This window comes from Callorhinchus milii, unplaced genomic scaffold (assembly GCF_018977255.1).
Source record: "Callorhinchus milii isolate IMCB2004 unplaced genomic scaffold, IMCB_Cmil_1.0 Scaffold3, whole genome shotgun sequence".
Classification (NCBI taxonomy): domain Eukaryota; kingdom Metazoa; phylum Chordata; class Chondrichthyes; order Chimaeriformes; family Callorhinchidae; genus Callorhinchus; species Callorhinchus milii.
This window is the reverse complement of record NW_024704744.1, coordinates 11,581,895-11,605,553: the sequence shown is the minus strand read 5'-3', so window position 1 is coordinate 11,605,553 and position 23,659 is coordinate 11,581,895. Positions and strand designations below refer to the sequence as shown.

At 42.3% G+C, this 23,659-nt stretch overlaps 1 protein-coding gene and 1 non-coding gene across 2 annotated transcripts in view; one reads left to right on the top strand and one right to left on the bottom strand.

The window, feature by feature from the left end:
* The window catches only part of LOC103178980 (solute carrier family 22 member 13), a 42,287-nt gene that overhangs the window by 8,958 nt on the left and 9,670 nt on the right, over positions 1 to 23,659 (bottom strand). Inside the window, exons 2-5 of the mRNA XM_007894012.2 lie at positions 22,970 to 23,073; positions 21,576 to 21,730; positions 20,190 to 20,358; positions 7,133 to 7,235 (exon numbers count right to left, since the gene is read on the bottom strand). Of these exons, the coding sequence (XP_007892203.1) occupies positions 7,133 to 7,235; positions 20,190 to 20,358; positions 21,576 to 21,730; positions 22,970 to 23,073 (531 nt within the window). The remainder of the gene's footprint in view (positions 1 to 7,132; positions 7,236 to 20,189; positions 20,359 to 21,575; positions 21,731 to 22,969; positions 23,074 to 23,659) is intronic.
* Positions 1,822 to 1,893, top strand: trnat-cgu. The gene has a single exon. It is a non-coding gene; the product is annotated as a tRNA-Thr (tRNA).

Here is a 23,659-nt window from a genome sequence, read left to right as displayed (position 1 = left end):
TACTTGGTTGACATTCTCATTGAAACATCATAATTCTTGTATTTGATATAATGCTTCATCAGTTCATTGAAATATCTCAAAGCACTTTACAGAATTTGCTGTAAAGTGTAGTGACGGTGTATAATGTAGGCTAATATAGCAACCAAAGGGGTTGAAAGATTTGGGTGCAGATGCAATAATAATAATAATGCTTACATTTAATATTGTGCCTTATCGCATTGTCAAAATGTCTCAATGTCTCAACGATTTAATATAAAGCGTAGTGACTGCATTTTGTCGATGAATGCAGCAGTCAATTTACGTACAGCAATGTCCACAAATAGCCATGAATTAAATTAATGATTATTTTATTCTCGGGGCAACAACAATAGCAAAGTGCTCCAGGATGTTACCAAAGGGACATGCTAGAAGAAAAAAAACAAGGTCCATCCAGTTTGCATTTCACCATCCTGGCAGTCGCATGTACTTGTCATGTCCTGAACTACTGTATCTCAAAATATTATTTCCTAAAAGTAATTTAATTTGTGGAAACAGAAAGTGTTGGAAGAATCACCTACAAAGCCCTCGATGGCCTTGCCCCACCCTACCTCTGCGACCTCCTAACCCTCTACAAATCCGCCAGTTCCCTCTGCTCAGCCGGCTGCGGCCTGCTCCATGTCCCCCAACCACCATTGGCAGGAGAGTCTTCAGTCACTCTGCCCCCAATCTCTGGAATTCCATCCCCCAGTCACTCCGCCTCACCCCCTCCTTAGCCTCCTTCAAGTCCCACCTCAAGACACTCCTCTTCAACCATGCCATTGGCCGCCCCCCTTCCCCTCCCCTCCCTTCCCAACCCCAGTTCGGGTCTGAAATGCTGTTCACTGTCCAGCGCCTTGGGACGTCCCCTCGACGTGAAAGACGCTATACAAATGTAAACTTGTTGTTGTTGTTCGTGGTTAGAGCACTCGCCTCGCAAACGAGAAGAGCTGGGTTTGATTCCTGGAGGGTAAAACATTGGCCAAATTTTCTTACTCCACATGCCTCTGTTTACCTAGAAGTAAGTAGGAACCTGGTTGTTAGTCGATTGCGGATCGTTTTTCCGGGATAATAATCCCACAATAAATAAATAAATACATAATAATAAAACACTTAATCCACAACTGCTTGTGGGACACTGCTGTTTGCAATTAGCTGCCGTGATTCACCCACAAAATTTACAGTCAATTCACTTTACAGTGTGTTCTGTGAAACGCTTTGGGACGTCCTCCCGACGTGAAAAGCGCTATATCAAATGCAAGGATTATTATTATTATTCTGTGAAACGCTTTGAGACTTCTCGAAGAGATGATAAGGGACGATTTCAAATGCAAGAATTATTATTATTACATTTTAAACATAATCCATTGTCAAAATCATCCAGAACTACAAATTATTAAAAGGCCCAGTGCATAATGTTTCCAAAGACGAGTGATTGCTCAAACTGTTACTAGCAAAACTAAACTTAATAAATCTTTTTTATCAACGATCCGATCAGAATGACACTACTTTCTTCATCAAATAAGCTCACACCAGTCATAAACTGACTCCACATGACACAGAAACTTTACAAGAAAATCTGGCCGAAAGAGTTTGAATCATCGAATCAACAAATCAAGGACACAGAGCCCGTTTTTGCATGGAGTCAGCCAAGCCCATAAAATCCCCATCAGCTTGTTTTTCTAATCCAGTCTGTGTCCTTTCTTTCTTAAAGAGGTACTGAGTTTATGCCTGAGGAGTCATATAAACTGAACAGCCACACAGAAGTTTCATTGCAATGTCCTTTTGGTCATTTTAGGACCAAAAAGTCCTGTAGCTCAGTGGTTAGAGCACTCGCTTCGTAAGCAAGAGACCTGGGTTCGATTCCCGGCAGGATGAAACCTTGGGCAAATTTCCTTACTCTACATGCCTGATAATAACTCCTCAAGGAAAATAAATAAATAAATTGGTCACTTCAATCCACAACTGTTTGTGGGACACTGCTGTGCGCAATTGGCTACTGCGTTTCGCCCACAAATATACATTCATTTTAAAGTATATTCTGCGAAGCGCTTTAAGATGGCTAGAAGGCGTGAAAAGTGCTATATCAAATGCAAGGATTATTATTTATTATTATATGACATAGAATTACTGAGAATGATAGTCTCAAAAGAGGCCATTTGGCCCAATTAGTCCATATGTCTGTCATAACCTACAGAAAACACAGTCATGGGACCTTACAATATATCCACAATATATCCTGTGAAGTGCTTTGTGACGTCCTCCCAATGTTAAAAGCGCTATACCAAATGAAACTTATTATTTTGCATTATGACATAGTTGGACATCATTTGCATCACAGCAAGATGACAAACAAAACAGGTTTGCCAAACACGTGTTCTTAAAGCAATTGGATTAGCATTTCAAAAAAAACAATCTGAGAGGATTCATGGACAGAGCATTGGGAATAGAGTACAAAGGATTAATGCATTCCATATGTTCACAACTCTCTGTATGAAGAAATCTTTTTTGCTCTCAATTCAAAACCATTTATCTCCAGTTTTCTGTGTATGTCAACAACACCACCAAAATTACATTTGTATAGTGCTTTTCACATCGGGAGGACATCCCAAGGCGCTGATCAGTCAGTGTTTCAGACCCGAGCTGGGAGTCAGAACTGGGGAGGGTGGAGGGCAGTGGGGGAAGGAGGGTGATCGAAAGCACAGTCGAAGAGGAGGGACTTGAGATGGGTCTTGAAGGAGGCAAGGGAGGGGGCGAGGTGGAGGGACTGCGGGATGGAGTTTCAGAGGGTAGGGGTAGAGTGGTAGAAGGCCCGCCCACCAATGGTGGGTAAAGGCAGAGCGGGTCATGGCACGAACGTGGGGTAGAATGGATAGTTGAGGGTCAAACAAGACGCCAAGATTCCGATCTGGCTAAGTAAGGTGGAGTGTACAACCATGGATGGTGATGCTTTCAGCGCCTGAGATGAGGAGGTGCTAACGGGAGCCAATCAGGTGGGCCTCGGTCTTGTTAACGTTCAACTGAAGGAAGTTAGCTCTCATCTAGGACTTGATTTCTGACAGACATTCTGTCAGGACAGCAGTGGTCCTGGAGTCAAGGGTGGCGGCAGAGAGATAGAGTTGGGTGTCATCCGCATACATATGGAAGTTGACCTCATGTCTATGGATGATGTCACCAAAAGGGAACATATAGATATTGAAGAGAAAAAGTGGTTCAACCTTGGCTAACTAGAGAAATTAGGGAAAGTACAAAATTAAAAGAAGAGGCCTATAATACTGCCAAAAAGAACAGAAAACCTGAGGATTAGGAGGGCTGTAGAGAACAGCAAAGGAAAACCATGAAACTGATTAAGAGGGAGAAAGTGGAATAATAATAATAATAATAATAATCCTTGCATTTGATATAGCGCTTTTCACGTCAGGAGGACGTCCCAAAGCGCTTCACAGAACACACTGTAAAGTGAATTGACTGTATATTTGTGGGCGAACGCGGCAGCCAATTGCGCACAGCAATGTCCCACAAACAGTCGTAGATTGAAAATGACCAATTTATTATTGTTTTGGGTTTTGGAGGGATTATTATTAGGCGTGTGGAGTAAGGAAACTTGCCCAAGGTTTCGCCCTGCCTGGAATTGAACTCAGGTCTCTCGCTTGCAAAGCGAGTGCTCTAACCACTGAGCTACAGGACTCCACAAAAATAGGAGGGTAAACTAGCTAGGAACATAAAGACAGATTGTAAGAGTTTTTACAAGTACTTAAAGAGGAAGAGACTATCAAAAGTGAATGTCGCTCCATTGCAGGCAGAGACAGGAGAAATTATAATGGGGAATAAAGAAATGACAGAGTCATTAAATATTTTGCTTTTGTCTTCACGTTAGAGGATATTGAAAACTTACTGAAAATAGAGGGGAACCTGGAGGCTAATGTTAGTGAGGAACTTAAAGAAATAAACATCAGTAAAGCAATAGCACTAGAGAAATTGATGGGATTAAAAAACGATAAATCCCCTGGACCTGATGGCCTGAATCCTAGGGTTTTAAAAGAACTGGCTACAGAGATAGTGGATGCTTTGTTTTTGATCTTCCAAAATTCCCTGAATTCTGGAATGGTTCCCAATGATTGAAGGTCGCAAATGTAATGATGATATTTAAGAAGGGTGGGAGACAAAAAATGGGGAACTATAGACCAATCAGTCTGACATCGGTGGTAGGGAAAATTCTAGAGTCCTTAATTAGGGACGTCGTCGTGGGATACTTAGAAAATCACAATATGATTAGGCAGAGTCAACATGGCTTTACGAAAGAGAAATCGTGTTTAACAAATCTTATAGAGTTTTTTGAGGATGTAATTAGCAGGTTAGATAGGGGGGAACCAGTAAATGTGGTATATTTGCATTTCCAGAAGGCATTCAACAAGGTGCCCCAAGGCTGTTGCATAAGATTAGAGCCCATGAAATTAAGAGCAATATATTAGCATGGATCGGAGAGTGGATAACAGGAAGAAAACAGAGAGTAGGGATAAACGGATCCTTCTCAGATTGGTAAGATGTGACTAGTGGAGTGCCACAAGGATCAGTGGTGGGGCCTCAATTTTTTACAGTCTATACCAATGATTTAGATAAAGAAATAGAACTTAACATATCTAAATTCGAGGACGATATGAAGATATGAGGGAGAGTAAGCTGTGAGGATGACGCACGAAGAATGCAAAGGCAAATAGACAGGCTAGGTGAGTGGGCAAGAAGGTGGTAAATAGAGTATAATGTGGGGAAGTGCGAACTTATTCACTTAGATAGTAAAAATAGAAAATAATAGATAATTTTCTAGAGGGGGAGAGACTAGGTAGTGTTGGTGTTCAAAGGGATTTGGATGACCTTGTACACCAGTCACAAAAAGTTAGTATGCAAGTACAGCAATCAACTAGGAAGGCTAATGCCATGTTGGCATTTGTTGCAAAAGGGTTAGAGTACAAGACTAGAGAAGTCTTATTGCAGTTGGTGAGACCGTACCTAGAATATTGTGTGCAGTTTTGGTCTTCTTATTTAAAGAAGGACACACTCGCTTTAGAGGGAGTGCAGTGTAGATTCACTAGGTTCGAATTCAAGATCCTCATCCTCACCTACAAGGCCATTCACGGCCTTGCTCCCTCCTAACTCTCTGACCTACTATCCCCCTACCTACCTGCCCATTCCTCTGGCTCCGGTCTGCTCCACATCCCCCGCCCCAACCGCCCTACCATCGGTGGCCGGGCCTTCAGCCTCTCAGCCCATAGGCTCTGGAACTCTATCCCCCAGTGCCTTCGCCTTGCCTCCTCCCTTTCCTCCTTCAAGGCCGGTCTCAAGACCTTTCTCTTTGACCGTGCCTTCAGCTCCCCTCTCGACTCTCTACCCCCTCCTCACTCCCTCCTTTCCCTCCCCTCACCCTGACCATTTCCCCCCTGCTCGGGTCCCGACCCAACTGTCCAGCGCCTTGGGACGTCCTCCCGACGTGAAAGGTGCTCTATAAATGAATTCTTGTTGTTGTTGTTCTTGGAATGAGGGGGTTGACCTATGAGGATATATTGAGTAAACTAGGCCTATATTCTCTAGAATATAGAAGAATTAGAGGTGATCTTATAGAAACCTATAAGATTCTTACGGGTCTTGACAGGGTAGATGCCGTGAGACTGTTTCCCCTGGTTGGAGAATCTAAAACTAGGGGTCAAAGTCTCAAGATTAAAGGTCAGCCTTCTCAAACTAAGTTGAGGAGACATTTCTTCACTCAAAGGGTAGTGAATTTGTGCAATTCTGTACCCCAGAAGGCTGTGGATGCTTGGTCCTTGAACATATTCAAGACTGAGGTTGATAGATTTCTAAAGGATAAAGGGGTTAAGGGATACGGGGACAGGGCAGGTAAAGGGAATTTGGTTAGAAGATCATCCATGATTTTATTAAATGGCGGGGCAGGCTTGAGGGGCTGAATGGCCTACTCCTGCTCCAACATCTTATGGTCTTATGGTCTATGAAGTACAGCACCCACCATAATAGAGCTCACCCCCAGTAGTGCGTTGGAGTAGCTGCCTGGATTGTGAGTTCCAAGTCCCCCAACGTGAGGCAACAACAACGGCAAAATTACGTCGGGAGGACATCCCAAAAGAGTGCCATCAACCAACCCAGGCTAACACTCAAAGAAAGTATCTATACCTCCAAACAACGTGCAAGACATGAAGCATAGAATATGTTCAATAGTATATTGCATCCCACCAGTAATCACCAGAGCTGATATTAAAGATATAAAAAAATTTGGGGGGAATAAAAGCAAAAAAATGGGATAGGAGTTCATAATACAGAGATAACCTGGCACAGACATAGTCTGTTTTGTTGGTGTGTCTATTTGTGCTTTTTCTATGCTGAATAATTATGATAATTAGAATAGTGAGTAAGTAAAAATGGTCTCATAGAATTATGCATGTTGTATTTTCATATGTCTGCTTTCAGTGAAAAATTTTAAACTATGCATGCTCCCTGTCTTTCTATTGCTGGATGTTTGATGTAAATACAAGGCATAAAATACAACATTTTCTCTATAATAGTATTACAGTATTTACATTTGTTGCATTATACCTATAATGTTAAAACACTTCAGTGTTTTCGGTAAAATCTAATGGTTGTGGATTCTTTAGGTGAATGTAACAGCTAATTTGCACATAGTCATGTGTCACAAACATCCATGAACTGAATAATTAATTTTATCTGGAGGATTTTTGGCCAGGACACCGGGAGAACCTGTTACCTTACAGCCCTCTGGCCTCAATATTGATTTCAATAATTTTAGACCATAACAGCTTACCTTCCCCCTCCCTGTCTTCTGTGACCATTATCACATCATCTGGGTCCCAGACACACCTTTTCTCTCTCTGGACTGCCTGCTTTGTTGCAATTTTCCTCCCCTTTGTTTTGTATCATTAACACCTCTTTAACCCATCATCCCCTGTCCTCTAACCCATTTTCCCCTTTGTTTTCCTTGCCCTGCCTCCCCCCTCTCTGTTAGTCCTTAAAAGAGTCTGACCTGCTGAGTGTTCCCAGCGACTTCTGTTTCTATTACAGGTCTTGTGGTTTACCAATGAGAACAAACTCTTACCACTTCTGAAATCCCATTGACTTTGGCCGCTTTCTTCAACAGTTCTTTAACATTGTCTAAATTGGCATTTGCCAGGAGCCATCTTGGAGATTCAGGGATGTACCTGAAAATACATATTACTGCAGTGAAACTAGCATCTACAGCAACAGTGCTGTCAAGAATACGACACAAAATGAAAATTGTAAAGCACCTTTTACGTTGGGAGGACATCCCAAGACGCTCAACAGTCAAGGATTAGGGATTATGACCTGAGGGGTGGGGGTGGGTTTGGATCAGGGAGGGTGGAGGACAGAAAGGATAGCCGAAGGCGCAGACGAAAAGGAGGGTCTAGTGGTGTGCCCTGAAGGAGGCAAAGGAGGGAAAGAGGTGAAGGGGACGTGGGATGGAGTTCCAAAGGATGAGGACAGAGAGGCTGAAGGCCCGGCTGCCGATGGTGGGGTGGGCCAGGCTGGCAGGGACATGAAGCAGGCCAGAGCCTGCCGAGTGGAGGGAGCGGACAGGTTGATAGGGATTAGCAGATCAGAGAAGTAGGAGGGGGCAAGGCAATGGAGGACGTTGAGGGTGAAGATTTTGAACTTGATCCTCTGAGGGATGGGAAGCCAGTGGAACCGGGCGAGGGTGCGGGTGATGCAGACAAGGAGCCTGAAGCGGGAGAGGACATGAGCTGCAGAGTTCTGGATGATCTGCAGGTTGTGGAGGCAAGAGTTGAGAAAGTCAGCAAGCAGGGAGTTGGATTAGTCGAGCCTAGATGTAATGAAGGGATGTATGAGGGTTTCAGAATGGAGATTAATATCAAAGAGGGACTCCTGGTTCTGGGAACCTGTAACAGATTGCAGTCAACTACACTTTTGCAAGGAGGAGGGACTAGTTGGGACCTGTAAAGACTGAGTAACACTGAAGTCAGCTATCCATGTTAACATAAAATTTTGTTGTTTCATAATACATTCTTTGTGATAATTATTACAAGGAAGATATTGAGAAATGTGGCTACTTTCACCCCATACATTTATGATATCTCAGGATTAAGTTGGAACTCTCTCTGAAGATCAATGTTAAAGATATTCTAAGGGACATATGTAGAGGAAAATCCAATATAATCCTATTTTATGTGCAACAATTGGGTTGCGGAAAAAAAAACTTGTGCAAGTAATCTTAACAGGATAGAAAGTTGGTCTGAAAGTACAATATTTAATGTTGATACTTATCACATCATTGGAATTTCTGATGCTATTGATAGCCCAGCCAATGTTTGGTAAACAACTCCCGCCCACCCTCTGGCCTTGTGAAATGGCTTGTGGCAGCCAATGAGCTCACCTGTGGGGAAATTGAACCTGCAACCATGCGCGTATCAGTGACACTTTGTGACTGCTTTAAGATAGTTATCACACATCATATTTTCACCCTGATCTCAGTACCTCAACATGAACACTGGGGTCCCCAAGACATATTGCACCTAATATTCTCTTGGAATTAGGCATTCTTCCATAGAGAGTGTGTATTCAATTTCAGACACTGGGGAATTCAATGTGTAGATGGAATATATGGAAATCTCAGTCTGGTTTGGTGAGTCTGAAGCATAGTGATGGGTTTCTGCATGTGTAAATTTTAGGGAAGTTGTCTTACCTAATTATCTCGGATCACGTTTATCCACTTGAATATGGGCATACTGGACTCACATTCATGTCTGTATGCTGTCCTTTGACTCAAGATACCTAGGAGGTGACAATTGGGACAGACTGAATGAGTTATGCAGGATGTATCGCATGATACACATGCTGTGACCCCAGCAGTCTGAGCTGCTCATTGAGGTGTATTTTATACAGAAGGGGCTTCGCAAATACACAGTGGTGATACGCCCTTTATTAACTTCTTACGGAAATCCAGAACGTCTTCTAATATGAATAGATTCTGAAGTATGCACATATTTTAGCATGTGTTATTCCGAAGATTATTAAGTCCAGTTTAAGAATAATAATTCAGATGTTATTCTATCAAAATGGTGGGGGGGGGGGGTTGGAGCAATTTAAATTGAGAGCTGAGACTTGGTTGGTAAAATCAGGCTATTGTCCGAAGTGTTCAATAACACTGATGTGTGGCTGTAAATTGTCAGAGTAACAGCTGAGAGCATCTTTCATCTTGAGTATCACAATTACACGCTTCTGCTGCATAAATACATAAGTAGCTATACAGTGGTCTTGTGGTCTGGTTAGGCCACACCAAATGGACTGAATATAGGTCAGATTGCTGCGACATAAGTGAGATCTCCAGCCCCAAAAGGCACTGCAAAGGAGAGCAACAAGGATTACCCCTAATTTTAGAGGAATGGGCTACAAGCAAATTATAAGATAAGATTGGGTTCTTCAGTCTTGAAAGGATTTTAAATGGAATTGAAAAAGTAAACCAGTTTGGATGTACCAAGACAGTAAAACAAGTGGAAACTGGATTAGGGTGCCAAATGGCAATTTTAGGACAGACACTAGGAGATATTTCTTTACCCAGAGGATTAAATTTGAAATGGAACAGGTTACAAGGAAAGGTGGTTGAGGCTAGGTCACTGGACTCATTTAAAAATATGGTTCGATGCTATGATGTGGGGGATGGTAGGGTGGGTATTCTGGAACGATGAGATCAGATTGGCGGAAGGGACTTCTTCATTTGAATCAATCTTGTAATCCCTGGACTGGAAACAGTGGGGTGAAACATGCAACGTGCAATGTGATAATTATCACCAGTGTTAATTGTCACATCACATGATATTATATGATCTAAAAATGGAAATGTGGGCCACAACACTCACACTACGGCTACCACTCTGCTTTCTTTCCTTTCCACATCTGGATCTCTTCAAAGAACTGAAGCTATGCCATTATTTCTACAACATTTATCATTGTGTTAATTATGGAGAAACTGATTCAACAGCCATATTTCACTTCAAAACCAAGCTTAAAAAGAAATAGGAGTAAGAATGACACCAAAACTTGGGTTTGTATAGTGTTTAAAGTCCAAGTCCTGATGTGGGGCTTCAACCCAAAACCTTGTGATACAGAGGCGAGTGCGCTCCCTCTGTACCAAGCTGGATAGGGGTATAATGACTGAAAGCTCGAGCACTGATGGTGTAGAAGGAATATGAGAAGCAGCAAGAGGTACAGCAATGTCAACTTGCATTTGGGGAGGCAGGGGACATGCAGCTGGCCTGTGTTAGCTCAGCAGAGAGGAGGCGTGCAGGGGAGTAGTACATCAGGTTAGGACCTGACAAGCACATCAGGTTAAGACTTCCTAAGAGGTACGAGAGAAGAAAGAGTTAGAGTAGGAACCGATAAGATGAATTTTGATTTCAGTTCAGTGAGTGAGTGGATACTGGTTACGTGAAAGGCATTTGTATAAGTGCAAGTGTTGTTTTTGGCTGAAACGGTGCTCAAGATAGATTTAAAGTTTGGGAAAAGCAAGAGAGGAAAGTTGGAGGAACAGTGGCCAGGGTGGTATCCATCAAACAGAGTTTGGAAAGGTTGCCATGAGGAGACAAAGGATATATTGTTTTGCCAGTGCAAAGTATCCCTGTTCCTCTCTTTACTCCTCAATCCCTCTCCTCACTGCCACCCAATCCACTTCCATCTCCTACTGCCCCAGGAAAAAAATCTCCCCCCCCTTGGATGCCTTGGAGACATCTGAACTCCTTCCCCTCTGGGCTTCTTCCGCAATGACATCAACAAACAACACAACAAATTACATTTATAGGGCACCTTTCATGTCAGGAGGACGTCCCAAAGCGCTGAACAGTCAGGTGTCAGGGCCCGAGCATGGGGGAGGGGTGGTGTAGGGGTCAGGGAAGGCAGCGAGGTGGGAGGGAGACCAAAGGCACGGTCGAAGAGAAGGGTCTTGAGACCTGCCTTGAAGGAGGCAAGGGAGGAAGCCAGGCGAAGAGACTGTGAGATGGAGTTCCAGAGTATGGGGCAGTGAGGCTAAAAGCCCAGCCACCGATGGTAGGACGGGTCAGGCGGGAGACATGGAGCAGGCCGGAGCCTCCTGAAAGGACATATCCTCCTCGGTCACTCTTCTCCACAGCTCCCTCTCAACCACTCCCAATTTCCTTGCTTCCCTCACTTCCCAAACCATCTCCTACTAACAAAAGTCATCAGGGTACACCGGCCACCTCAGCTCCTTAAGGCACAGGTGCGTGCCGCTGAACGGTCCATCGGCAGATCTGGCTGGACCTTATCAAATCTTACTGATCCACCCTCGCATCCACTAAATCATCGTTCTACTCCAAGACAATCTTGGAGGCCAAGGATAACCCCAGGCTCCTCTTCTCCATCACCGACTGGCTCCTCTGCCCACCCTTTCATGCCATGCCCATCCTCATCTCCAATGCCAACTGCGAGGCGATAATAGACTTGCTCGAATCCAAAGTTGAGAGGATCTGCTCAGCTGTCTCTGCCCTCCCGTCTACTAACCCTGCCCCATCTCCCCCTCTCACTCAGCCCCTTACGCATCCCTCCCTCCATACCTTTGAACCTGTCTCCCACTCCTCTCTCATCACCACTATAACCTGCATGAAACCGACCACATGCTCCCTCGACCCCATCCCTACCCCTTTTCTTACCTCCCAGCTCCAACTCTTTGCCCCTCTACTCACAGACATCATAAACCTGCCCTGTCCACTGGTACCATTCCCACCCCATTAAAAACATCCGTCATCACACTTATCCTTAAAAAACCCTCCCTGAAACCATCCCTGCTCTCAAACTATCACCCCATTTCAAACCACCCTTTCCTCTCCAAGGTCTTGGAATGAGTTGTTGATTCTAGGCTTTGCTCCTTCCTCTCCTGCCACTCCCTTCCTTCTCCCCACTGGATTTCCATACCACCCACAGCACAGAAACAGCCCTGGTCAAAGTGATAAATGACATTCTGACCATCTGCAACCAGGGCTCCCTCTGCCTCCTTGTCCTCCTTGAGCTCTCTGCTGCCTTCGACACCGTTGACCACTCTATCCTTATCCACCACCTCTCCTCACCTCAACTTTGATGGTTCTGTCCTTGAATGGTTCACACTGTCTCCATTTCATCTCCACAAATTGTTTTTCCTCTAGCTTCTGCACCATCTCGTGCAGTGTTTCTTAGGGCTCTATCCTTGGGCCCCTCCTCTTCAATATCTATATCATCCGCAGACATGGGGTCAACTTCCACATGTAGGTGGATGAAACCCAACTGTAAATCTCTGACTTCACTCTTGAATCCACCCTTGCTCCCCCCTACCTCTGCATCCTCCTAAACCCCTACCATCTTGCCCACTCCCTCTGTTCAGCGGGCTCCGGCCTGCTTCACGTCCCCCTCTTCACCCGCCTCACCATTGGTGGCCAGGCCTCCTGCCACTCTGCCCCTATCTCTGGAAATCCATTCCGCAGTCTCTCCACCTCACCCCCTCCCTTGCCTCCTTCAAGACCCATCTCAAGACCCTTCTCTTTGACCATCCTTTCGATCACCCTGCTTCCCCCACTGTGCTCCACCCTCCTCATTCCTGACCCCCAGCTCGGGTCCGAAACATTGACTGTCCAGTGCCTTGGGACATTCTACCAATGTGAAAGGCACTATACAAATGTAATTTTGTTGTTGTTGTTGTACACCATGAAGCCCTTTGTGTACCTCTGATTTGAAGACATGTACCCAGGCTAACCCTTATGTCAACAAGGTGAGAATCTAGCTCAACAGATGCCCCCTCCTTGTTGAACCACAATCGTCTGAAAGGTATCTTGAGGCAAGATGCTCTATCTACCTTGAGTACCGCCAATCTTTTTAGTACCACCTCTTGGTTTATTCTTATCTTATCCAATGTCTCTACCCTCTCCTCCAATACTGTGGCATCCTCTTCTTTTGTGAAGACAGATGCAAAGCATTTATTCAGTGTCAGCCATGCCCTCTGCCTTCACAAGAAAATTTCCTCTTTGGTCCCTAATTGGACCCACCCTACCTTTGACTAATGTTTTATTCTTTATATGCTTGTAAAATACCTTAGAGTTCCCTTTTATGTTACCCGCTAATCTTTTCATATACAATCTCTTTGCCCCTCTTATTTCCTTTTTCAGTTCTCCTCTGTACTTTGTATATTCTATTTGATTATCTTCTGTATTTTGGACCTGACATTTATTATAATCCTTCGTTTTATGTTTTATTTTAATCCCAATTTCCTTATTCATCCAAGGAGGTTTGGATGACCTAACTTTCCACTTTGTGGGAATGTTTTTGTTCTGTCCCTGAATTATCTCCTGCTTAAAGGCTTCCCATTGCTCATGTTTTATCTGCCAATCTTTCTTTCCAGTCCACCTTGGCTAGGTCCCTTTTTAATTCACTGACATTAGCCCTCTTCCAGTTGATTATCTTCATCTTTGATTGCTCCTTGTCCCTTTCCATAAGTACTCTAAATCTAATGATGTTGTGATCACTGTTGTCCAGATGATCTCCTACAGAAACCTGCTTCGCTTCATTCCTCAGAATTAGATCCACCACTGCTTCCTTCCTCGTTGGGCTGGAAACATACTGATATAGAAAGTTATCTTCCAAACATTTCAGGAATTATTTGCCCTCCTTCCCCTCTATGCTGTTTTTTTGCCAGACTATGTTAGGATAATTGAAGTGCCCCATTATCACTACCCTATTGGTTTTGCATCTTTCTGAAATCTGCTTGCAGATTTGCTCATCTATCTCATTCCCACTATTTGGTGGTCTATAGTATACATCTAATAGAGTAACAGCTCCTTTTCTGTTCCTTAACTCTAACCAAATAGATTCCGTTTTTGGACTCTCTAACACATCATCCCTTTCCAGGGCCGTAATCGTGTCTTTAATCAATATTGCCACACCCCCTACCTTTTTTCTTTCCCTATCCCTCCCAAATACATTGTAGCCAGTAATATTCAGCTCCAATTCCTGCACTTGTTGATTCAGGTCTCCATTATTACCATTACAACAACAACAACAACAAGATTTCATATATAGAGCGTCTTTCATGTCGGGAGGACGTCCCAAGGCGCTGGATAGTTGGGTCGGGACCCGAACGGGGGGAAATGGTCAAGGTGAGGGGAGGGAAGGGAGGGAGCGAGGAGGGGGTAGAGAGTTGAGAGGGGAGCTGAAGGTACAGTCAAAGATAAAGGTCTTGAGACCGGCCTTGAAGGAGGAAAGGGAGGAAGCGGCGAAGGCACTGGGGGGTGGAGTTCCAAGGCCTAGGGGCTGAGAGGCTGAAGGCCCGACCACCGATGGTAGGGCGGTTGGGGCGGGGGATGTAGAGCAGACCAAAGCCAGAGGAACGGAGGGTACGGGCAGGTAGATAGGGGGATAGTAGGTCGGAGAGGTAGGAGGGAGCAAGACCGTGAATGGCCTTGTAGGTGAGGATGAGGATCTTGAATTCGATCCTCTGGAGGATGTGGAGCCAGTGGAGGCGAGCGAGGGTGGGAGTGATGTGATCGCGAAGCCTGGTGCGGGACAGTACACGAGCTGCAGAGTTCTGAATGACCTGCAGCTTGTGGAAGGAGGTGCCGGGAAGGCCGGCGAGGAGAGAGTTCCCATAGTCCAGCCTACATCATAACCCCATGTTCCAGGACCCTGAAGCTCTCATTTCTGCACCATTTCTCCAGCCATGTATTCATGTGTTTGATCCTGCTGTTTTGTTGCACGGGGCATTGGGAGTAATCCAGAGATCATCATCTTTGAGATCTTGCTCTGTAGTTTTTTCCCTAGCTACTGATACTCTCCCTGTAGGATCTCAGCCCTATTTTTCCCTTTATCATGGATCTCAACATGGCCCACAACTTCTGGATGTTCCCCTTCTCCTTGTAGGATGTGTTGCACCTGTTCCATGATGTCTTCAACCCTGGATTTACAAACATTATATGGTGTGAGAAGTGAAAACGGAACCTGGAGTGAAACGGTCTACGAGATTGAATATGGATTTAAAAGCAAAATGCCGGGAGAAGCAGAATGGAATTGCAGATCCCAAGACCATTGAAGTTGGTTGGAAATTAAGGCACAATTTGCAACGGTTTGAAAGAGAGCTTCAAATTTTTGGATTAGCAGCAACCGTAATGAAACTGCCATGGGAACAGCAGTCTGTGAATTTTTTTTAATGTGGCAGGGGAGGAAGCAAGAGAATATTTTGCAACCCTAGAAAGAGAGGTGGATATCCAGTGAATGAGATGACTATTATGATGGAAAGATACTGTAGAAAAAATAATTTGATTATTGACCAATTTAAATCAGGGACCACAAAATCATTCAATCAGTCCAGAGATTTCCTGAGTAAAAATTGCCATTACGGAACATTAACAGAGGAAATGATACAAGACTAGATTGTAGTTGGCGTAAAAGATAGTAGATTAAGATGAAAGCTTTTGAAAAAAGAGGATCTGATGTTAGAATCAGAGATAATGGAGATAATAAGGATTAAAGAGGTGACAAAAATAAATATGAGACACGGAGAGAGAAACAAAAATCAAAATAGATGAACTAGCCAACAGACAAAGTGGGAATGAAACAGATGAAGAGTATAAAGACCAGAGAATATACAGGCCAAGCAAGAGGTCAACCAGAATGGACAAATGTGGCAAATACGGATTAGAACATCCTATGAGGTGATGTCCGCAGAAGGAAAAGAATGCTATCAATGCAAAAGATATGGGCATTATTCAGGAATAGACAAATGTATAGAGAAATAGCAGATATAAAGCACAGGAGAAAAGTCGAACAGAAAGAAGAGAGCACAAGTGGCCAAATAACCCGAGGAGAAACCAGAAATGGGCAAATTAAAAATCATTCAGTGCAAGTTAGATACAGGAGCACAAGCCAGAGTAATGGCATGAGAAGAATGTATAAAATTGGGAGAACCAAATGAGGGAAAAAATGGAGAAAGGGAAAGGTAAACTAATGGCTTATAACAAAGCAAAAATTGAAACAGTGGGCAGAGTAGAGATAGAAGTGATGTACAAAGGGAGACAATATAGAATAAAATTCTACATTGTAAAAATAAAAGCTGATATGTTATTAGAACTGGAAAATATAATAAAAATGGGAATGTTGAAAAGAATTGAGAATGTGAAAATAGAGGAAAGTGAACCAAGGGAGACGGAAGAAATAGTAGGAAAATCTAAACAGGTGTTCGGAAAGCGGATTAATGAGAGGAGATTACACAATAAGATTAGAAGACACAGTACCAGTAATACAGCCATTGAGGAGAGTACCAGAGGCAATGGAAAAAAAGACTGAAAGAAAAATTAGACCAAATGAAAAGGGACCAAATAATAAAAAAAGTGGACAAACCCACTGAGTGCAGTGGTAATCAGAGAAACCATACAAATCATTAAAGACATGTTTAGATCCACAACAGTTAAACAGGGCTATTAGAAAGGGAACAATATGCAATTCCCACTTTAGAAAATGTGCATGCTTCACTACACGGAGCTAGTTACTTCTCGATATTGGATTGCTCCTCGGGGTATTGGCAAGTCAAATATCAAAGGATAGTATGTAATTGACAAAGTTTATGACACCGTATGAGAGGTAATGCTTCCAAAGAATGCCCTTTGGCATCAAAAAATAATAATATAATCCTGCATTAGATCACGTCTTCGAGAAGTCTCAAAGCGCTTCACAGAATACACTGTAAAGGGAATTGACTGTATTTTTGTGGGCAAAATGCAGCAGCCAATTGCACACAGCAGTGTCCCACAAACAGTTGTGGATTGAAGTGACCACATTTTTATTGGTTTTTTTTCTTGAGGGATTATTATCAGGCGTGTGGAGTAAGGAAACCTGCCCAAGGTTTCGCCCTGCAGGGAATCAAACCCAGGTGTCTTGGTTGTAAGGCAAGTGCTTTAAACACTGAGCTACAGGACTTAAGTCAGCACAAGAGATGTTTCAGAAAAANTTGTCACAAATATTAAAAGAAATACTAGGGGTGATCAGTTATATTGACGACATTTTGATATCTTGTAAAACATGGAAAGAACACAATGGAAGGTTGGAGAAGGTATCAAAACAAATGTTTGGAAGAAAATATAAAGCTAAACAAAGAAAAATGCAGGCTGGGAGTAACAGAAGTAAAATTCTTAGGATATATCATTGCCCAAGAAGAGTTAAACATTGATCAGCAAAAGATAATAGCAATAACAAAAGTGCCTGCACCGATAGATTTTTAAAAAAAGGAGTAAAAAAGCTAATGGGAATGGTAAATTGGGTGGCAAGATTATTGTAAAAGTAACTGAAATAATAGAGCCAATAAGGGAGCTGATAAAAGAAAAAAAGAGTTCACGTGGGAAAAAGAACAGAAAAAAGCATTTCAGCGAATAGGAGGCTATAACAAAAGCTCCAGTATTAACATTTTATAGTGTATAAGGGCCCGTTAAGATATCTGTAGATGCAAGTAAAACAGGGTTAGGAGTGACCTTAACTCCAGAAGAAAAGACTGTAACCTATGCATCGAGAGCTCTATCAGAGACAGAATAAAATATGCACAGATGGAGAAAGAGTGTTTAGCAGTTTTATTTGGATGCAAAAGATTTAAGCAATATGTATTTAGAAAGAAAGTAATAATTGAAAATAATCACAAACCATTAGTGGCAATTTTTTGGAAGGGACTAAACGAAACACGAACTAGGTTACAGAGAATGAGAATGCAGCTACGAAGGTACAATTTAGAGTTTAGAAATAAGCCAGGAAATACCATATACATGGCAGATATACTAAATAGGGCCACATGTCAAAATGGAAACAAGGAGGATAAACAATTAGAAAGGGAAATGGAGTTCCAGGTGTGGGAAATCACAAAAGCAACAAGACGTGATAATGAAACAATAGAGGCAAACAAAAAGGATAAAGTGAGTAAGGAAATTCAAACGATGTTGAACAAAGGTTGGCCAGAAAATAGAAAAGATGCACCAGAGGAGATGTGATTATGTTGGGAGTATAGAAATGAAATATATCAGAAAAAGGGAATAATATATAGTGGGCATATAGAACAATAATTCCAAGAGAACTAAGAAAAAATTGAGAAACTTACATGAAAGGCATCGGGGAGTAAAAAGAGTGAACAGAAGAGTAAGAGTAGTATTTTGGCTGGACATAAGCAAAAGAATTGAGGACTACATAGGAACGTGTGAAACATGCTCGAGACATCAAAATAGAGAAAGGCATCAACCTATAATGAGGCATCAGAGACCAAACACATCATGGACAAAAATAGGAACAGATTTGTTTTGTTATAATGGGAAAGATTATTTATTGATAGAAGACTATACTTTGAGGTATAGTAAATATGCAGAATTAAATGATATAACTGCAGAAACAGTAATAGACAAGACTAAAGAAATCTTAGCCAGGCATGGAATATCTAAGGAATTAATAAGTGATAATGGGCCACAATTTGCGAAAATCGCAAAACAGTGGGACATAGACCACAGAACATCTTCACCAAGATATCCATGAGCATAACATAACATGTAGGAGCAGGAGTAGGCCACTCGGCCCTTCGAGCCTGCCCCGCCATTCAATCATGGCTGATCTTCTAATCGAACTCCAGCTAATAACCTAACCCTGTCTTGTCCCCATATCCCTTAATCCCTTTTACAATAAGAAATCTATCAATCTTAGTCTTGAATATGTTCAAGGACTGAGCATCTACAGCCCTTTGGGGTAGCGAGTTCCATACATTCACCACCCTTTGAGTGAAGAAGTTCTTCCTCAACTCAGTGCGAAAGGGCTGGCCTCTGATTTTAAGATTGTGACCCCTGGTTTTAGTTTCTCCAACCCGGGGAAACAATCTCCCACTATCTACTCTATCATGCCCTTTGATGATCTGATAGGTTTCTATAAGATCCCCTCTAATTCTTCTATATTCTAGAGAATATAGGCCCAAATTGGTCAGCCTATCCTCGTAACTCAACCCCTTCATCCCTGGTACTAACCTAGTAAATCTATGCTGCACCCCCTCCAAGGCAAGTACATCCTTCCTTAAATGAGAATACCAAAACTGGACACAGTATTCCAGGTATGGTCTCACCAGGGCCCTGTACAGTTGCATCAAGACTTCCCTACTCTTATACTCTAATCCTTTCATAATGAATGCTAACATACCGTTCGCCTTCCGAATTGCTTGCTGCACCTGCAGACTAACTTTCTGTGATTGGTGTACAAGGACACCCAAGTCCCTCTGGACGCTAACACATTCCAATCTCTCCCCTTCTACTGTTTTTGCTACCTAGGTGGATGACTTCGCTACATTATACTTCATCTGCCACCTACCTGCCCAATCACCTAACCTATCTATGTCTTGCTGCATTTTTTTAATGTCGTCCTCTGTGTTGACACTTCCTCCTAGTATTGGGATGGTGAAAAGAACAATACAGATGATACAGAAAATGTGAAAGAAAGCCGAGGAATCAAAGGAAGATAAACACTTGGCATTACTGGTCTACAGAAATATGCTGATAGATAACAAGGGAGAGTCACCGGAACAGATGCTGATGTCCAGAAGATTAAGAGATGGGCTAATATGGGAAGAAATAAAATTGAGACCACAGGTACAGAGAAAAAGAAATTGGAAGAAACCTTTTTTCTGGGTTAAAGGAAAAATTTGGGGGAAGGATAAGAACCCCAGATTGTACTGGGTAAAAGATGAAAAGGAAAGATATATGGACGAACATCATGGGAGATCAAACAAAGCAAAATAAAGAAAATACAGGATAAAAAGGAAAAGCAGAAGAAAGATCAAGGAGTGGCAGAAACTGTAAGAACAACCAGATGCGGAAGAGAAATAAAAAGACCACACAGAATGATAGAACAAGATTGGGAAAAAAAGAGAAGAAACTAAGGAGGAAAATGTTCCATATTGCCTTAGTGACTTAATTGGCAATTGGAAATTGACAATGAGAAGCAAGGGTCTGGGAAAGTGACTGGACAGATTGTGGACGTGTAAGGTTTAACTAAAGGAACTGATGAATTGAAACTGTGTTTGGATTTAGAAACATTGCAGCAGGTTGAAGCAATAGTATTGTGGATTGTGTCAGTATACATACCAGTAAAATATCAAACACACAAGCTGAGGGACTGAAGTTGCCAGATGAAGCTGTTGCCAATCAGATGTTATGAAAGCAATACCAGCGAAGACCATCATTCCAATGCTAAAGGCCAGGGATAAAATTGCTGGTGGCCAGACACGATGCTTAGGTGCACTCCATTCCACCACTGTAAAAATAATAAACCAGTGTTGCATTTCCACTTGCATCAGCATTTTCCTTGCTGCTTTCAAAACCCTATTAAAATCCTGTCTCTTTGGCGAATAACCTTAGCATCTCAGTCCTCTCACTGTTTGGGTGCTTCTTATTATCTTGTCGAGATGGTTCTTGTTATGTGAAAGACATTTTGTACAGAATCATATTGAGGACATTGCTTGGGCCTTTTGTTTCAACTAGTCTGTACCAGTATTTAAGAGCTCCCAGTCCAATGGAAGAGTAATCCATTCAGTATCATGTACCTGCCTTTTCCCCATACCCCCGACGTTCATTCTTTTTTAGATAATACCACTCACCTATACCCATCAATTTAAGATAGTTGCCAAATGAGCAAGTGGGGAGGTTAGGACAATTTTTTTTCACACACAGTGTAGTTAGGATATGGAATGCCCCACTGGGAATGGTGATTGAGCAGAATCCATATTAGCTTTTGAAAGGGAACTAGACAAATACACAGATAAGGGGTCAAATGCAGGGTAATGGGGAAACGGCAGGTAAATGGGACTGAATGGATTGTCAAGCACCTTGGGACGTCCTCATTTACTCCATTTGTGCAGCAATTTAGTGTGCAGAATTTGATAAATTGGTTAATTAAATCTAAGCTTCACAGTCAGTATTCCGTAGTTCTTAAAATAACTTACAGAAAAACGGTATTAGAGTTAAAGCTAAAAATTAAGAATTTGCCAAATTCTGATTTCACCAAAGTTGTACAGAAATAAAACCTAGTAAATCTAGACCCAGTGGAATTTCTCCACCTATATCTATATAAAATGTGTCACACCTGAAAAATAAACATATACAATACATATACAAAGTGTTGGAAGTTCTCTAGCACTGCATAGGCGTGAGCAAATTTTCTAGACAATCGACAACAACAATTTGCATTTATGTAGCGCATCTCATGTAGGGTAGCATCCCAGAGTGCTTGACAATGGTGAGGCATGACGCTGAGTTAGGAGGGAGGAGGTGACCATAGGGATGTTTGAAGAGGAAGGTTTTCCTTCGATAAGGAAGGGGCAAGGTAGAGGGATAGAGGAAGAGTGTTCCAGAGTTTCAGGGCAAAGTGGCTGGAAGCCACCAATGGTGGAGCAGACGGCATGATGGACATACAGGAGACAACAAAACGCAGACTGTAAAATGGAAAGCTGAAGTCAATTTGTTTCTATTTACCTAAACTAAAGGATGTGATCATGATCCCACAGCAAGTCATACCAGTCAGGAGGCGAGTAAGCAGATAAAAGATGGCATGAGGAATAAATGCCAACATCAGACCCAGCACTGCTTGTATGGTGACGCTGCCAAGGAGTAGACCTTTTCTGCCATACCTATTGGAAACCAATTCACATGATTTAATGCTTCAAAGAAAAAACTTTCCAACATGCCAGGTATAACTAAACTTGATAGTACTATTTTCTTTGACTAAATTTGTTTCTAATTTCAGTAACAATATAGAAATAACTGTTCTGTGCACTTGATACAGAGCCTGTTACTACAACAATAAATTACATTTGTATACGGCCTTTCATGTCGTGAGGACATCCTAAAGTGCTGGACAGTCAGGGATTTTGACCTGAGCTGGGGATTGAGATTAGGTGGGGTAGGAGGATGACCGAAGGAGTAGTTGAAGAGAAGGGTCTTGAGACAGTCCTTGGAGGAGGCAAGGGAGCGGACGAGGCAGAAGGACTGTGGGATGGAGTTCCAAAGGGTGGGGGCTGCAGTCCCAACTGCCGACGGTGGGGAACATGGAGCAGCCCGGAGCCCGCTGAGCGGAGTGAGCAGACAGGTGTTTATGGAGATAGCAGGTCACAGAGGTAGGGAGGACCTCTGTGGTGCCTTGTCATGTCAAAATGTCTCAAAATACCTCACAAATAATTGTTGTTAAATGTAGTGACTGTACTTGTAGGCAAGGTACTCACCAAAGTGATATTAGTGCTTAAAATTAGCAATAAAATGCAACAGCCTGAAATAAAACTCATCCTACACTTCATGGCTGTTTGTGAGACATTGCTCTACGTTGGCTAATACTTTCGCCTACAAATATACAGTCAAGACACTTCCCAGTAATATCCTGTGAAATGGTTTGAAACGTTTCAACGATGTACTAGGGTGCTATATCAAAGGCAAGGACTAATGTTAGGCAGAAATTGTGGTAATTAGAAGAAACAAAATCATCAATGCCTTTCAGCCATTGCACTGCTGGAGGTGTGAAGCCAGCACGTCCAGGCCGTGAGAGCTGAAGAAAACTGATGAAGGTAGAGTTGGATTATCAGATAAAGAATGGCTATCATGAAAGAATTATTTAAAAGGTGACATTACAGTACAATACAAAATTACATTTGTATAGCACCTTTCATGTTGGGAGAACATCCCAAGGTGTTGGGTCTTATTCACGCTTTTAATGCGTTATTTGCAAGACAGCAAAATCAAAAAATGGGACGGTAAGCAAAACACGCAATTTAAGATTCACAATACGAATTACATCACTAATTTTGCAATCAATTTGTGAATAACACAGATCAGATGCCATTATACAATTCCCTATGAGGTCTAAGGTATACTCCTACCTGTCTGATATTATCCCACCAACGATTGAACAGAGCAGAAGACCGGTCATGAACATAGTCTGGCCGTAAGCAATCACATGATGTTCATCACACTTCACATCCATCTGGTAAAGAAACAATTTCATAAAGGAAACACCATTACAATTTTGAATTTAGGCAGCAATTGCTTCCCAGCAGAACAAACTTTTTTTTGAAGGAACAAATGAATCCGAAAAAGGTGATAAATATAAAATTTAATGGTGGAGTATTTGAACAATGATGTAACATAATATTAATAACAGGTTGTAAATAAGTTCACAAAGCTTCCTAGAATATGTTGTAATTCATTGAACATGTTGTACTTTCCAGAACTTGTTGTACAATATGTAAACATAGTGTATTCCTTCTTTCTTTCCTTCCTTGTAACATATTGGTTAGAACGGTAGCATATTGTTTAGAACCCTTGCCTTGCAAGTGAGAAAACCCGGGTTTGATTCCTGGGGAAGACAAACCCTTAGGCAAGTTTTCTTATTCCACACATCTCTATTTACCTAGCAGTAAGTAGGAACCCGCTTGTTAGTCGATTGGCATATTGCTTTTCCAGGGGTAATAATCCCTTCAAAAAAAATTGGTCACTCAATCATTTGCTGTATGTAAATTGGCTGCCGCATTTCGCCCATAAGATATTCAGTCAATTCACATTACAGAATA